This window comes from Pagrus pagrus (assembly GCF_965226575.1).
Source record: "Pagrus pagrus genome assembly, chromosome: 1".
NCBI lineage: Eukaryota > Metazoa > Chordata > Actinopteri > Spariformes > Sparidae > Pagrus > Pagrus pagrus.
The window spans coordinates 28924995-28942963 of NC_140185.1; the positions used below are offsets into that span (position 1 = coordinate 28924995).

The window sequence follows — 17969 nt, forward strand, 5'->3', positions numbered from 1 at the left end:
ATATTTTCATTTGCCCTGGGAATTATTTTTATTGTTTTTTATCAACCATTATTTTTTTCAGAATGAGTTAACTGAGAATAACACAGTTACACATTCACATCTGGGAGCTGCAAAGCAAAACCACGGTCTGATCTGTTGGCCACTCCAGTGGACAGCGCTGCCTTTCACTTTCCGAATCTAGATTTATCTGGGGATTGAACCGCTGACCCTTCAGTCACAAGATCACTTCTCTAACCTTTAGGCCACTACTGCCCAAATTAAGCCATAGCTGAGCAGTCTCACTGGTTGGCTGTTCCCCCAGATACACCAGAACGACACATTCTGATGTTATAGGTATTTTATATAATAACCTCACACATCAACATCGTCACTGATGCATTGTAATCAGATTAATTAGGGATAGTCACACTCAGAAGATCAAATAGCTCTTTATTTACACGTAACGGTACAAAATGCTAGAATTGGCTACCTGTTGAATGCATATCACCAGAGAAGCTGCTAACTGCTGCCAACTGCAGCTGCTGTGAGCTAGTTAGCTCAGTTAGCCATGCAGCTAGCGGCCTAGACATGGAGCTTGGAGAGTTGGTGTTCACAGCACTTGAGCTTTGGGCCAGGACGGACCATGGCTAGCTGGTTAGCATGCTAAACATGCTTTGCAACATTATTTGTAGATGTTACAATGTTAAAATTGTTATTCTTTCTCACATTCTGTTGATAATTAAAGTCAACTTTTGAATGTTTTCAACCAAAATTCTTACATAACTCATACATGTGTTGTGTTTTATCAGTGTACTTTACTCCTTTTGCCTTTTTGTACCAAAGTTAAGGACAGTATTAATAATTAATAATAAAGTTTTAGTGTTAAGATGTCAAAGACACAATATGTAAGAAATAAAAACGTATTGAGTTACAAAGCATGTTTAGCATGCTAACCAGCTTACCCTGGCCTACCCCAGTCCAAAGCCCATGTGCTAGCGGAGTAAACACCAACACTTCTCTGGTGCTCCCAGCTCCCAGTTCGGACTGCTAGCTGCACGGCCAACTGAGCTAACTAGCTAACGGCAGCTACAGTTGGCAGCAGTTAGCAGTTAAAGTTAGGAAACCGAACCACATGAAATACATTTTCATTTATCGTTATCATTTCAGTTTTAACTTTAAAGACCACCAGTTTCTGAAAGCAATAGTTCAAGTAGTCCGAAACCCAATTGTGTTTTATGCTGTGAGACAAAAGTGCCAGACTTGAGCTGCAATGAGAGATGTTGTTGAGACTTATGACCTGAGGGAAATGTCTTGTTAAAAAGGAAAAACAGCAAAAGTCTTCATGAATTCTTAAAGAGAGAAGCACCTCAAGAGAAATTGCCATGGTGTTTTTGAATTAAACTACCTGGCATCAGTTTATCTGTGGTAAAAAAAGAAGAAGAAAAAACGTGGGAGAGCGGGAGGAGGAGGGAGAAAGAGAGAAACAATTTCAGTTGGGTGAGATGTATGATGGGTAAATGCAATCACAGGATGCGACATGGAAGCATTTACAGTATTATTACAGTGGCATTGAGTCCAAACATCACATGACGCGGCGGCTATTAAGGTCTAATTCTGCTAATTCACATTCCACACAAATGACCTCCCTGCGGTGACTGTACACCACCATCTGTCTGTGAATATCCAACGATAATGTATTCATGCAAATTCTCCTTCAGACAGACAGACATGAAGGAAACAGCAGAGCTGTCAGGGAGTCAGAGAGAGAAGAATCAAAGTCTTGAGCGTTGGGAGCATCGTCCACAGCGACATGAAGAATGACACAGACCCGGGCCGTGATGGAATGGCCTCTAACCCAGCGCAGGGCTTATCTCTGCTGCATCTACCTACGCCTCACCCGCACAAATCCAACGTAGAAGCCTTTTAGAGCGGATTTTCTGAGAAGGGCAATCTGTTGGCTTTTTTTTTAAAACTGCAAGAGGAAAACAGATAAGGCCAAGACCTTGCGCCCTGAAGGTCATCAGCTCTCCTTATGTGTTTGGTGGCACCGTGCGCACATACACCTGTAAAATGCTCGCCTGGAGCACGATGAGCTTCACAAATAATTTGCAGATTAGAGCTCGGGATCGATGAGGGTCACTAATAAACCTCTTTTAGCTATTTTTGTGTTTTTTTTGGTGGAGTTGAATGTCTTTTGAGAGGGACATCTTTTTAATCCACTCGATGTGTCCTCCTTTTTCTGAAAGGGGCAGGTACAAAGGATTACATTAAGGCTTTGGGTAGCGGAGCCAACGGACAAACAAGCACCTCTTTAACACAAACACACTCCACATGACACGCAGCCAGCTGTGTCACTGCTTCAGTCTGTTTTTATGGAGACCAGAAAGCGGAGAGCGACGGGAAGTTCACAAGGCTGATCCCAACCTGCAACATAAAAAAAAAATGGTTAGTTTGACGTTATTCCCCAAATATATCACTTTCACTCTCACAGAACCTCCCTTGGGTTCCTCCGGAGTTTGCCTTGATGTGATAGGATTAGAGCTAAGCCTTGGCCCAGCAGATGCCACGGATCATTTTGGCTCATCTTAGTTTAGAATGGAAAGTGTACCATATCCTGTAGCACGCGAGAAAGCCTCCACTCTACTTCGAACAAGTGGGTTATACGAAGTAGAGTGGTTTCAACTCCTGGACCAAAGAATCAAGGCTTTTTTTACTCCCCACCTCTCAGACTGACAGAGAATGTATTTTAGACAAAGTTTGACACAACAGAAAATATGCTCAGTTACGTTCTTGCAGAGAGTTAGATGAGAAGATTGATACCACTGTCATGTCTGCCTGTTATATATAAGGCTATACAGCAAGTAGTGCGTTAGCTTAGCTTAACTTAGCTTAGCTTAGCACAAAGACAGAAAACTCGCTGGCCAGCCAGAGAGGCAAATTGTCCTTTCTACTCTGTGTTTTGGATCAAATTAGCGATATAATGTGTGATACACTGAGCTTTAGAGGGGCTTGTAGGCCAATTTGACACAGCCAGTCTACTTGTTTCCAGTCTTTAATGCTAAGCGTAACTAACAGACTAACAGCTGCAACTTCATATTTCATGGACAGATTTGAATCTGGTATCAATCTTCTCATCTAACTGTCTTTTAAAGAATCCTGGTTTTAAGAAACATCACTGCTGCGGACGACTGCATGTTTATGGTGGCAAAGGATGGCTTATTATGGTTTCATCATCAGGTTTCATCAGCTACACACACACACACACACACACACACACACACACACACACACACAGCCTTCCTGAGTGCTGCATCATATTTGCCAAGATCAATGCAAAGTTTATATGAGGGCTTTTAAGGTAACCTTAGCTTTCTCTTTTTATAGGGAGTTGAGAGAGGAGCACTATTGTGTGTGTGTGTGTGTGTGTGTGTGTGTAAGTCATGGTTCAGTGGACATCCTCCTAAGTCTGGACCTTCATGGAGTAGAGGCGTGACTCACGGTTTACCCCTCCGCTGCATGCTGTGCTGTGTAGGAGACCACATAGTGGATGGGTCCATCAATAATTCAACAAAGACAGACTTCCTCTCTCTCTCTCCCTCTCCCCTCGGTGTTCAGCCTGTTTCTAACTGACTGCATCTTCCTCGTACTTCGCAAACAGCCTCCATCTCCGGGCTCCCTCATGCGCCTGACTCTCTGCTAACCCTGCCGCCCCAAACCACTTAAAACAAGCTGCAACGTGCTTCCAAATAAATCTGAGGCCCATCCAAGTAATCTTTGGCTTTTAAGGGATCTTTTCTACTCTTGTAACACATCAAGTTAGCTTTTCGTTATCATGTAAGATTAGGGCTTACACAGAGTGCTAATCCTGTTCCGGACACTTTATCTCAGACGTGAGCATCGCTGAGTGAGATGTCAAACTTGGAGGAGTCAAAAGACGTGTTTTTAAGAGGATTTTAGGGGATGATGTTTTGACCACACAGTGGCTCAGTGGTTAGCGGTTACTAATGCCTTGCAGCAAGAAGGGTACAAGATCTCATTGACTGATGCCTTCTTATGTGGAGTTTTTTCTCCCATGAGTTTGTGCGGGTTTACTCCGGGTGCTTCAGTTTTTTTCCACGTCTAAAGACATGCATGTTTAGGAACACTCTGGTCAGTTTTCTCCAAGGCACTGGCCACAGAACAGGATTTGGTCCAGTGAGTGCTGTGAAATGGCTTGAAAGATTTAGTGTACTGACTTTGAATCAAGTATATTTTATACTATTTCTGCCAGTGTACAGTAGTGAGCACTTTATTTATTGTGCAATGCTTCTTGCATTGCACAATAAATGCAAATATCTCTCTGGTACGATGTATCCAGTATGTGCTCTTTTTCCAGTGGTTGTCACTTGAAAATATCTTCCAGGTAGTGCAAATCCAACTTTTTATTAAATCACAAAACAGATACTATTGTGTTTGTTTGTTTGTTTGTTTGTTTGTTTGTTTGTGATTGCACCACCCAAAAGTTAGTGTGAGCCTTACCTAGAAAGCATACCTTAATGTCAAAAGATAAGGCTGTCAGTGCAGGAGCCTTTTACTGGGATTATCGAGAGGGCTGACAGAGGTCACTCAAGAGTTGTAATGTGTTTGTTTAGGGAATTATTAATCTGTAAGAGAAAACATCTTTCTGTCCGTCCCCTTTTGACCATCATCTCACGTGAAATGTGAGTGCCAGCAGGCTCCATTTCCGGCCTAAACCATTGATTCCATATGATGAAAATGCACAAGAGAGAGAAAACAGAATCCATTAAAATATACATTAGCGGGCATTATACTGCTTACCCCGGGACCTTCAGGAAGTTGCTAATCTGGATTACAGCGTGTGTAGATAATTTCATAGCAGCATTTGTCAGCTGCCTCATGCCAAGTGTTTTCTCTTCAATCCTCTCGAGTCTGCAGATGTTTTTGCTTATCTTGTGTTTTAATTCCAGGCTTTGGGTAAACCAACAGTTCATTTGGTCATTTTTAACTGTGGGGGAAGACCCTAACATAAACTCGAACCTCTAACCCTATAGATAAAACTATGACCCTCTGGCTGTTCTGCGACTACACTTCGATAATGAAGTTGACACTACTTTGTGGAGTATATATGCCAGAATATAGTATGGAATGAAGTATTTTTATTATAACGTTTAGAGAATATTAGGGAATCAAAGACCGAGAGAGCAACACAAATCTATCTGATACTTCAGACAGACGGCACAGTTAGGCTGCCGATCTGTCAGCGTCATGGTCGTGAGCTTAGAGTTGAACTTGCACAAACCTCAGTCAGATAATGAGTCAGTTTGAAGTAACATGTTCAAATAACCACCCCCCTCATTGCTACTGGTGTATGGAGAGATCATCATTTGGCACGTGTGAGGTATCATATACGATAATCTAGGATATTGGTGCTATAAAAGGTATTTTGACACCGTTTACGCCAGCAGGGTTGAAGGTTAATGGCCAGATCTGCTCAGTGAGCTGGGGCTCACACCACTTTAAAATGTGACACACATAGAGTGTTTTGGTTGCCTGAACAAATCTGACCCTATTTTATAACATCACAGCGGTGGACTAGATGGTTTTAAGCAGCAGACGGATGTCAGACAGCAGTCACAAATGCTGCCACGTCAGTGGGATGTGTCATCGTGCACAACAACCAAACAGTGCGCGCTGTCACACTCAATTTAGTGCGCTTTCATGACTGATTTAACCTGCTTTATATTTGATTAAAACTATCCAGATGTATCGTCTGGAAACGATTTGATCCAGGTCTATAAAAAATGTTGCGCTTCCTGCTCTTGTTTCGCTGCTAAATCAATCTCATGTTGTCACTTTCTTGCAAAAAAACACACATATTCAAAGTTGACAACAAATATTTGTCTGTTGTTATTGAATCTATGTGGCACAGTTGTTCTTGGTCTTCACTTCCTTTAACCTCAGCCATGTTGTCATCTCGATCACAACCGTGCTAATACGCAACATTAACATCTGGAGCTTCTCCCTATCTTGTTACTCTCCTCTGTGTAATAGCAAACCACAGCGAGCCCCAGCACAGGAAATCACATTGCGTTTGCCATGATGGGTTGACTCTGAGAGCAATCAGACCACAGCACGTCTGACTCACCCGAACACTTGAATCTAACAGACGAGCTTATCAGAAAACCTATTATAGGAATGCAGGCAGACAGACAGACGGCCAGTTTTACAATGTAATCCTGCAATTCTGTCTCTGTTTGGTCAGCAGTTCCACGTAAAGGTGATAAAGAAGGGTTTGAGCAGATTTGTGGTTCACAGGCCACGTGTCTTCTGTGTCTGGTGGACTTGAGCTGAAAGACTGCAATTCTCGGAGACTATGCAACGTGCTTTGTTTCCCTACATAACATTTAAAAGATTATCAGTGACTCATTCCTTTCGTAGAAAACGCGTGATGGATCCATGAAGTTGAAATCGTAACAAACAGAGCCATCTTCACTGTGAAGAGCAGAAAAGGAAATCATCAATCTTCCTTTGTTCTCCCTTCAATTCTGAATACGACATGAGAGACAGCGAGGATGACTGTTGACAACTTACTGCATTGTCAGTAATTGAACACCTAGTGGAAAAATAACTCAAGAGTGCTCGCCAAGAGGTGAGAGGTTGCCATGGAAACATATTCAAAGGAGAGAAGATCTGTTTGCCGAGATCTTAACAAAACATGTGACTCAGCCAAGATATTTGTTAGTCAGACGTTATTGGCATGGCTACCAGCAGCTGAAACATACCGAACACTGCAGCTTACAGTAAAAAATAAATGACTGAGTTGTAGATGTTAGTGCAGAGGTCATAACGCATCAGATTTGAGGGACATGCTTGATGTTTTGGTCTGATGTGAGTAAAAAATGGACGGTGAAGCAAACGACGAGCCTCTTCCTCGGTTCCTCGGGCATCCTCTGCACTTCAATCCATTAGCTTCACGCTGCAGTCAACGGATCATTAGGCCCCATCCGCTCTCAATAATGCAAAAAGAGCAAACCAAGCAAACACTGCACAGCCTTATCTGCCTCTCACCTCTCAACACAGCGGGAGCCAACTAGGTAAAGAACACATTATCCTACCGGCGCTGTGTGTGAGGACTGGCACCATGCATGCACCGTGTGCAGGCAGGTGTGAGCTTAAATGACTGCAAGGCGTGCAACTATGCAAACCAGCGGAAGAAGAAGAAGTGAGTATGAGGGCTGGCACACATGTGGCACAGTTGTTACCCATTTTCTTTACTAGCTATATCCTCACTGAGCAGGTGGTTCAAATGATCAGACAACATGTGCACACAGAAGATACGCAGAAGTGATGCTGAATATCTTGTCAGTCATCAGCCACTGCTTCACTTGTCTCCCAGAAATGTGTCTGACATCACCAGCAGGGATCCTGATGACAAATGGCAGATAGTGGCGGATAGGGTTAGGGCTTTGTGATTCGACAACCTCAGGACAGGGCAGCCAATGACGGGACGCATTTCAACCAGACGCCTGTGCGAGCAGACCAATGGGAGCGCAGCTGCTTTGTTGCTCTGTTATAGTGCGCACATGTGACCACTGAAGGCGCTTACTGCTATTTAAACATCATCGATTGGGTGCTGAAGTGGACAGCTCCCCCCGTACAGATAAACAAAGCCGAACCAAAACACAATGACTCCTTTGGCTCCCCGTTGCGCACGCTTTTGACGCCGTTCGTCTCTTTTAAACTCCCTTACAGATCTCCATCTTCCCATCCGCGCGTCATCTCTGACCGCTGACGGACTTGTTTTAAGCTTCTGGCTGAAAAAGGCGCCGCGCTCCTCTCTCCAGAAGCTGCAGCCCGGCGGATGACACCTGTGGCTGAATCTGGATGTTAATCTCATACAAAAAAACAAAAACAAAAAAGCAGGGGTGGGGGAGAGGTTGGATTGTTTCACATCCATTCAGCCTCCGCGCTCTGCAGGAGAGGAGCTCCGGCGCTGTTTGATCCCGAGCCTGGAAGCGCAAAGGTAGCCCAAAGCCATTTACGGACGCATTAATTTCTAAGCCGCTCTCTGTGCCTGCTTGCAGACAGGAAGGAGCATGGATAGAGAGGAATTTGCTCTGACTAGTGCGTTGAGGGGATTTGCAGAGGTGGGGGTGTGCTCCTGTGGTAACTAAACTAAGGACAGTGGCTGAAGCGCCGTCACTGACAGCTCGCCATTTCTCTCCAAGCTTCCTTTTGTTTATTATTTCATATTTCTTTTGACGAGGAGATTTATTATTTTGCCGAGCAGTCATGGGGAAAGATGAGTGCAAAACAATGCTGGACGCTTTGAATAAAGTGACCGCCTGCTACAGGCATCTGGTGATCGCTCTGGGAAGCACCTCGGACTCGCAGAACCTGCGAGAGGAGCTGAAGAGGACCCGCAAAAAGGCCCAGGAGCTGGCCGTGGCCAACAGGACTAAACTGACCTCTCTGCTCAAAGACAAGAGCATCAGCAAAGAGGACCGGGCCGAGTACGAGCGCCTATGGGTGCTGTTCTCGAGCAGCATGGAGCTCCTGGAGGTGGACATGAAGAGGTCCCTGGAGATAGGGCAGGATTTCCCCCTCAAGGTGCCGACGAGACACCTCATCCAGACGGGGATGACCGGCAGCACCACCACCGTGGCGGCCCGGGCCATGAGCGTGCAGAACATGAAGTACGAGGCGGACAGCAACATCGACACGGCCGACCTGCGCGACCTGCAGTCCGAGATCTCCCAGGTGACCCAGATGATGGAGGAGATGGAGATGAAGGTGCAGGTGGCGCCGTGGGCCGTGGAGGCGAAGCAGGAGGCGGGCGCGGAGCTCAAGTCCAACATGAGCGTGGGGAACTCCTCCGTCGGCGTCATCTCCATCTGCGAAGAGGAGCCCAAAGAGGAGGAAGGAGGAGGCAACAGGGATGCCGGCTTCGCCTCCATCTGCGCCGTGCTCGTCTTCTTAGTCATCATCGTTGTCGCTGTGGTTCTGGGATACCTGGTCATCAATATGTCCTGAACTGTCTAACCAGCAGCAGCCCACCCTGACGGACACCCTGCGCGGCCGCCCACCGGAGCGCCGCGGTGGCTCAGAGCCGGCAGCTCCACAGCAGAGAGAGAATTGTGGGCATGAGGGGCTGGTCACACGAAGTTATACATTTTTCTCGGATTTGTGAATGTATTCGGTGGAGTTGAGGGAGTTGCACTAGATTTAAGAAGAAAAAAAAAAACAAGTAAAAAAAAAAAAAAAAAAGTATAATGTAGGCCAGTGTGCGTGAGAATGGACGGCACAATTTGAGGTTAGCCAAGTGTTTTTGAGAGGCCAAGGGGTTGTGGTATTTTTGGAAGAGTGGGGGAGAAAAAAAAAAAAGTCATGAAATTACGTGACAGTGTCTGGCCATCAGGATGATACAAGCAACACGTAATCCAAGTGGATTAGTGGAAAAGCTCAAGCGTAAATGTAGCCTACACTTAAGTATTCCCCCTGATGTTCTGCTGATTGATGCTTTCAGTTTATGAATTTCAATCCAGCAAAGTCAGATGTGCTCCAGCAAAGCGAGCAGGGGGGGGAGAGACAATCCGCAGTATAGTGAGAGAAGTAGGGTCATGTTGTATGGGGACCCAATAGAGCCAGGGTTACAGTTAAACGCTCCTCACATCACACAGGTTGGATGTGATCTAACCTGCACTGTTCCACACTCCTCTTAGCACAGTTTTAATATCAGATCTGTACAGTCAGATTGTAGAAGGCCTGCATCTTTACTTCATTGCATTGAATCACAATGTGCTTCAAGGGAGCCTTGGGACCTAAGAGACTGTACACAGTCTTTTTTTTTTTTTTTTTTATCAGTGCACCCTTTCACTGTAAGCCTGTTCATGTTCCTTTTCAGGTGTTTCTTTTCTTTTCTTGCAAACAGTGTTGAATGTATGCATCGCAACATGTGAATAGAGGGGTTTATACAGACTTCTGTGTCAGATAATGTACATACATAAGTATATTTATTATAATAAAATTTTGCAACACAGTTGAGAACGTGCTTGCAGTTTGCAGAAGCAGCTCCAAGGTTTTTTCTTTTTGCATGGATTGATGAATGCAACATGAGGCCTATGAGTTAAATCTAATGGTTTTAGATGAGAGCAGATACTAATGTGCTTGACATACATACAGTACGTCAGATGTACACACAGGATTGTGTTGTTTTTTTTTTAGCAGAGGATTATTGTCTTGCACATAAGCACCTTGGTGTTAAAATAGTGGTCGGTTTAAAATGGAAACAAGACTGGCACAGATGCTTTAACTCCCTAATGGTTTTAGTTTTAAGAGTCTTTGAAGGTATTTCTGGAACGGTACATAATGTAGGTGAACTGAAAGCTGTAAGAGCCAAAGCTGCACCGGTGGCTGTTAACAGGGACTGGGCGGTGGGGCAGTTGTCCTGGGTCATGCATGATTTCATAAAGACATATTTTCAAGTCTGAAATCTCAGTCTTAAAACCTTAACGGAGAGATGCTTGTTTGCAAGAGTGTGGCTGTTTTGAAACTTTGCAAACTTTGTTTGATTTTATGAAATAAGATGCAAGAACAGCAAATGATGATGCTCTGCGGTGGACGACCCTATGTCTCCTTTTCTTCATTGCAGTTTTAGAAAGACTGACCTAAAAAAAAAAAAACGCAGTTTCAGTGGGGAGAGCATTTTGTGTGCCAAAAATATGGGTGTCACTTTGATTCTCGTCACTCTACTCCTACCTTCCTTTCACCTGATGACAACCATGAGGATCTTTTGGTGGCTTCTTTTCACAGTAACTGAACAGTAAAGCTCATGCAACATCAGACCGGGGAAATAGCCAAATGTTTCAAATTTTGTTCGACACTTAATTTCTTCCTCAAAACTGTATTATTTATTTGACACAAATCTCTCTGTGGGTGCAACATAGTCTTAATTTGATTCAGTTACATTTTGCCAAACTGGAATTGAGATGATGAAATGATCAATAAATAAGATAGAAGATAAGACTCTTTATGTGCCACTGTAGTCATACGTAGTGTTTGCTTTTGTAGCTCTCAGGGACCAGCAGCAATAGAGAACAGGATTAGAAAACATGAAGTTAAAATAAGTACCTAATACATTCTCCATAATTTATATAGTTTATGGCACCTTTTTGTAAATACATTTATGAAAAAGAAAAGCACTGCATGACTATTTACAAGGTCTGCACCAGGAGCTGAATTAAAGACTGAGAAAGAGAAGATATTCTTTAGAAATCTGTTGAGGTGAAAATAGTAGACAGTACAAAAGGGCTTAGCGTGCTGCTAACAAATACTCCTCAAGAGAAGTGTTTAATTATCAATGCTGAGATGTTACTGTAAGGATTCTGTGTCTCTCCTCTGTTCCTGAATCACAAAGATCTTTTGACGTCAGATAGTTTTTGTCACTGACTGGTGTTGGACAGAGTGATCTCAGGACGATGAATACAACCATGTCCACTATCATCGACAGTGCAGTTGCTTGAAAACGTCAATTCTTATAATCCTTTTTTTACAAATGCTGACTTCTTGCTCCAACGTGAAATCTAATTAAAAGCCTGCTGGAGCTGCTCAGAGCTCAACAGTTGCACATGAGATGAGCTCTAAATCCACTCTGAACGATCACCTCCCCCATCCTTGAGGAGGTGATCCAGTAATTGTATGCAGCAAGTAGACCGCTGGCATTTAAAGACCATCCAGCCGTCGTTGCAGGCTGCTAGTTTGTAAGAATCTAAAAGGATCAAATTTAATTACAGCCACCTTCTTCTTTTAAGAACTCCTTGTGGGAGTAATGGATTTGCAACAAAATGATATTTGTTCTTATTGTAGTGTGAAATATTCAAGTTAAGATAGCAATCATTTGGGACATTAAATGTTCATTCAGCAGACTACTTTAATGCCTTTTCCTGTTTTCCACTGTGTTTTAACTCTGACTGCCGTCTGTCTGTGCCTTCTCAGCCCCTCGAGGTTAGAAACATTAATAGAACGTCATGAAAAAAAATGCTGAAATGCAAGAGGACTTGACTCCTAAAAGCACCGAGGCCACTGAGCCGAGAGTACTTTTTGGCAGGACTTTGATGCATGAAAAAAATCAGTGGCATGCTGCGCTCACACCCGATTCACATAGCAGGCTTTCTGACATCTTGTTTATCCTTGTTGTCATCTCACAGAGGCACCGAGCTCTGCTAACAATGAGTCACGAACCTCTTGAAATTCACGACAGACTTACATTGTCATCCGGAGATCCAAAAATATGAGGCCGATTAATTAAACATGGGGAGGAAAGGGAGGGCATTTAAAAAGTGGACGAGGGGGAAGCCTCCTGAAACGCTGCACTTGCACTAAAAAATGTCCCTCCAAGAGGTGGAGGAATGTTCATGCACAAAGTCTACCTTGATGCAACTTTGAGACTGTTTCAGGCCTGTTAAAAATCATTTTGCTGCAATCTCTGTTACATAAGCTGCTTCTCAAAATAGCCTCGGCATCAAAGTTTTAGAGCATGTGCTTCATTAGGTATAAAGATTGACCCCTCACAGGTGAGTAAGTCCACTTCCTCTACAGCTGTTTGGAGGTGTTTTATTTGAATTTATGCATGACAGAGCCATTTATTTGCTTCACTCCATCTCTTGGAAACCCATAAGCCACACAGACTGGTTCACAGAGAGGCGAGCCGCAGCTTTGGCAGAGACAGACCGCTGCATCATCACCTCATCTGGACGAAGATGGTGGGTTTCCAAGGCTGTGAGTTGCCATAGAAACCCTCAACGGACTATCCAGCGCAAACAGCACAGAAGGTTGAGCGGTGTTATCTCGACTCACCCCCTTTCTGCCACCGCCATCCCACACACACAGCACTCGAAGCAGAAGGAGATGTGTGGTGTGAGGACAGAAGGGGTGGGGGACGAAACCTCAGAATCCTCCCCCACGCTGGCAGATGACATGTGTCAAAAAGATGGAAACTAGACTGAGTGGTGCTCTTCTGTGCCGTCATCAAGTCAGGAGAAAATGCTACGATCAGGTCGGAGAGACTTAGAAAGAGAGACCTTACCTGGCTAAAACAGGAGAAACATTATAATACACACACAACATTTCACAAGAAAATCCCAAATCATTAGATGTAATCACTCTATATATGGATTTGTACATCTAAAGTGTAAAGAGATGAGGAATTATGGCCAGAAATTGGACTACTAAACTATATATTTTGTTTGATTTAAAAGATGATGCTGTTTTAAAAACAACACAACATTTATAGTAACAAATTATTTTGACAGTTAAAGATCAACACTGACCAGTTTGCTGTGCATTACACTGGATCTACAGACAGAGCAGGTCCTCGTCCATGAAGTCTGCCATGTTCCCACATCATCGTATGCCAAAGCAACAGGTAGTGATATGACCTCTACCGTAAGGCCACGTTGGCCAATCAGAACAAGACAAGCCAAAAAACCCTGGTTGCTGAATATCTTCACCCGGGCAGGTTTTCCAAAAGCTCCATTTTCAGTTAACTCAAAGCAGTTTGAGACTGCATCTGTAAAAAGAGCCAATTAATAATGAATACAATTGATCGTTTTAATAATTAATTCATCCATAAATGTCAGACAAAGGTAAGGACCATTTGACAGAGATGATTTTTTATGAGTTATCAGTTTGCCATGAAGGACACTGCTGCGAGCAGGGAAGTCACCCAAAGGAGTAAGGGTGGAAGCCCTGCAGCGCCTCCACCACTGACATACGCACTCCAACTGAGAGTCCCTCTCAGTAGGACTGCAATCATAACACACACACACACACACACACACCACCATTTAGCTGCAGGTGTTGTCTCACTATCCTTTTAATATATTTAGTTCTCAGCCTGTTACTATGGTTACTTACAAGCTAAATTTAGTCAAAATAAAACAGTTACTGATGCATTTTCCTTTCAGTGTGGAGCAAACTAAAATTCAAAGACAAGGTCCAGCCAGCACGTATAAAATAATTTAATATTTATTTCCACATAGAACTCACTTCTTAATATTTCATCACAAGTTGCTCATAATTGACAAAATAAACTATTATTAAAAAGTCAGATTTAAAGTTATACTTTTAATCAGAGTGATATGTTTTAAGGAACAATCTCCTTCAATCAAACAAAACTCAGCAGCTCACACCAAAACAAAGTGCCTGAGCCACTTCAAGTTTGATCATCACCCTCCTAATGTGGCCTCCTCAAGTCCTGTGTACAATAAGGCCATTAGCATTTACTCCATATTTGTTAGTTATTTAAAAAAACAAACTAAATCGGATGGCAGTGACTGTGACATAACAGTCCAAAGACAAAAAGAAAATCAAATAACAAACCTTAACAGGCATTAATACAGTCACGTTAAGATAAGGGGGTTATACTCCGAAGAAAGGAGATCCAGGCTCGTCACTGTCAAGGACTCACTACGCCTTTTGAGCACATTTTGACATGTTACAGTAGGAAAAGCAAAGGTGTAAATATAAAACAATTGCAGTTCTTGCAATTTGGATATTGCACTTAGTCATATTGCAATTTCGATTCATTGTGCAGCCCTAATGTCTGCAGCCCTCATGATGTTATCTGATATTAGCACAAACGGAGGAGTTGTGGGGCTTGTACTGCAGGTTGGGCGAGTCAAAGCTGACTGTTTGAGTCAGCTTTGCTCTCTAAGGCTTGTCCTACAACAGGGAGCACATGGTTGTACTTGGGCGTGATGGTGATCTGTAGACTTAAACTGTATGGATCTGAGATCAACATGCGGTGCAGTCCAGAATCCTGATGATGCTCCTGCGGAGGGTCTGTGCTCTCGTCCGTCTCAGCCTCACCTGAAGTGTCCAATGGGTAAAGTTTGTCACCTGGAAAGACGGCAACAGAAAAAAAGCAGACAGACATAGTTAATTTATCATCTGTTTCATTTGGAAACTCATCCTCATACGCAAGAAAATGAGTAACATGGTGGAAATGGAATGAGGTGTTCTTTCCGCTGTGTTTCACTAAATCTATATTTTAGTTAATGGACAATCTGCTTGGCTTCACTGCTGGTTTGGATGTGGAATAGATGAGATAGATGATCAGTACCTGGCAGCAGCGATACGTAGTGTGGATCATTTATGACAACGGGCAACCAGTGCTCACAGCCCTCTGTGGCACGCTGGCTGCAGAAGTTGTGGAGGTCGTTCAGCAAAGGGAAGCGGCACATGCGGCTGAGCTCATAGAACTGTGGAGGGGCGATCCACAACTCCCGTGCCTGGTAGCTCTGCAGGACCTCTGAGGGTGTGGACCACTGAAACACACACACACACACACACACACACACACACACACACACACACACACACACACACACACACACACACACACACACACACACAGACAGAGGGAGTGTTTACCAATAACATAACGTTACATTACACTTCATCATCATTTCATAATCATGTCTTTTGGGAAAGTGACTGTCAGTTTCTGTCTGTCCTGTGCTTGGATTAGCTACAGCACTAGTTGTCTCAACCTAATCTGTCCTCCTTGTTCTGGACAGTTGTTAACCTTTAACAAGATTTGTCAGTCAACTCACCTAACCCCTTTTAAAAGAACTTTTTAAACCGCCTTTGATCCCCTTTCGGGCTCAGTGACTACTAGGGCTGTAACTAACAAAATTATCCATTATGGATTCAGTTGATCTATTAATCAATTCACTGTTCTGTCTATAAAATGTTAGAAAATAGAGATAAATCCAAAGTGACATTTTCACATGGCTTGTTTTTCCTAACACCAAAGGACATTACATTCAATACAAGATATCTGGGAGAAAAAAAAGTCTGATAATGATATAATATAGTAGGTAGAACGTTTGTTCTCTAAAACAAACGCAAAATACACAATTTCTACACAAATCCCTTTGATTTTTTCCCAAAAATGTGATCGATGGACGCTGAAGTTTTACAGTTGAAACATCAACTTGTCAGTGCTCTCTGGTAAACAAACGATATATTAATATTTTAATATAAATTAAAATGTCTTTTTACTTATTAGCTGACAGATGTATCTGAAATAAGATAATATTGAGTGTTATATCTGTCTGGCCATGTTATCGTTCTCGCCACAATATTAAGTTTATTAATACATAGGGAAGTTATAAGTGAAGTCGCAGCAGTTTGTCGGTTTCGCAGCATATCTGGGGATGAAAATTGATGGTCATGTACCTTGCTCATTATGCTTATCTATGATAAAAGAAAACAGAAGATATATTTCTCCTCAATCATCAGAGTGGTTGATTAATGAACTATTTTTTTAAGCTCTTATGATCTTTTTTGACTGCACACTCACTTGTCCATTTATTTTACTTATAGTCTCTGAGTGTGTTGTATGAACAGATTAATTGATTCACCACCTGAAAGCGCACTATTTCCTTCTCGTCCTGCAGGGTGTGAGGGATCTCCTGCAGGCAGCAGATGAAGAAAGCTGTGTCAAACCTCGTCACACCGTATCGACCTTTGGGAGTCAGCCAGTTGCCCCACTCATGTAAGGCCCAGATGTTGGGCAACACCTCCAGCTCTCTGCACATCCTGATGAAGTTGGAGGGGCACTGGTTCACCAGAGTCCTCCACTTGGTGAGTTCACTGCTGCACAGCTCGTTTACTGTGCTGTGTGGCACATGGTTGTCTTTTATGCTTTCCAACAAGCTCTTCTCCTCGGGTTTGGACACCACCAGGAGCACTCCGGACTCCTCAAACGTCTCCCTCAGGGCGCAGATCCGGAAGGCGACCTCCCCCGGGATGGGAGAGCCCAGCTTCAGCCGGTCTGTGGCGAAGATGGGAGGTCTGCTCTCCACCGGCTGCTTCACACTTTTCAAACCAAAGCTGGGGGAGTTGCGGAAAGACTTGAAAATGTCCAACCATTCACTCGAGAAGTCTGAGGAGTCCAGCATGCCGCCGGGAAACACATAAGCATTGGGCATGAAGCCACTTTTACTGCTTCGTTTGAGCAGTAACACGTCGTAATCAAAGCAGGACCTGTGCGGCAGGTGTGAGGGTCCATGGCTGCCGGCCAGCGGTGTCCTTGACGACAGACTGTCCGCGCCGAGCCTGTGGCCCGCGGCTAAGATAAGAGTGGCCGCCTCCTTCCAGTGCCTCAGGGTGGTGTTCATCCTACAACTACCAACAGACGTTTTTTATTAATTTTCACTCAGTGTTTTCTGAAAGTTACACTCACGGGCTGCTCTGCCGGGGCTTCCTCGAGACATTTGTTTTTGGTGGAAGTGACGTGTTTTCAGGAAGGACACGAGCACAGCTGACACGAGCTGCTACCGCCACCTACAGGCCGAATGACCCACAGGCCCCACATGTATTTTATTATGTGTCTTAAAAAAAATCGATTAGTGATCGATCGATTTTTACTTGTAAAAGTGTAAAACAACAACAACAACAATAATAATAATAATAATAATAATAATAATAATAATAAATCAAATCAGCATTGTATTTGTATGACATATTGGATGGGACTAATACTGATCAATAAATAATTTCAATTCCTGTTCTTGTACTTGCCCACGTGACTTTCCTTCACTGTAAAACTGCTCATTTTTTGGACCTTAAAACTGTGTTCAATTTTCTACTATGCTCTATATCTATATTTATATATTATATCTATATTTTGATGTAACTCACTGACAGGCACACAGTGTCATCACCTTACATCATTAATTACCTTTTATATCATTACTTTATATGAACTTGTGTGAGTGTTGATCAGTCCTGAGGTGAGCTGGTGTCCTCGATGTGTTTCATTTGTGTGTGAGAAACTTGCTTTTCTGTGTGTGTGTGAGGCGATCTTTGTGCTCAGTGCCGTCTAATATTCCTCCCTAGCTCTCCCTTTTCTATGTTTTCCCGCTTTACTCAGCAAAGTGTGACTGTATCTGTATATGGTATAACTTCCACCACACAATGGA

The 17969-nt window shown here is 43.3% G+C and overlaps 2 protein-coding genes across 2 annotated transcripts; one reads left to right on the forward strand and one right to left on the reverse strand.

The window, feature by feature from the left end:
• Positions 1-7659: 7659 nt before the first annotated feature.
• Positions 7660-10018, forward strand: LOC311261788 (regulator of G-protein signaling 9-binding protein). The gene has a single exon (XM_084360762.1). The coding sequence runs from the start codon at positions 8272-8274 to the stop codon at positions 9010-9012; it is 741 nt and encodes a 246-aa protein (XP_084216888.1). The 5' UTR covers positions 7660-8271; the 3' UTR covers positions 9013-10018.
• A 3968-nt stretch (positions 10019-13986) lies between these two features.
• nudt19 (nudix (nucleoside diphosphate linked moiety X)-type motif 19) lies at positions 13987-17354 on the reverse strand. Its single transcript, XM_084359615.1, has 3 exons — positions 16410-17354; positions 15101-15305; positions 13987-14877 (listed from the first exon to the last, which is right to left on the reverse strand). Exons 1-3 carry the CDS (start codon positions 17163-17165, stop codon positions 14657-14659), a joined length of 1182 nt encoding a protein of 393 aa, XP_084215741.1. The 5' UTR covers positions 17166-17354; the 3' UTR covers positions 13987-14656.
• Positions 17355-17969: the final 615 nt, after the last annotated feature.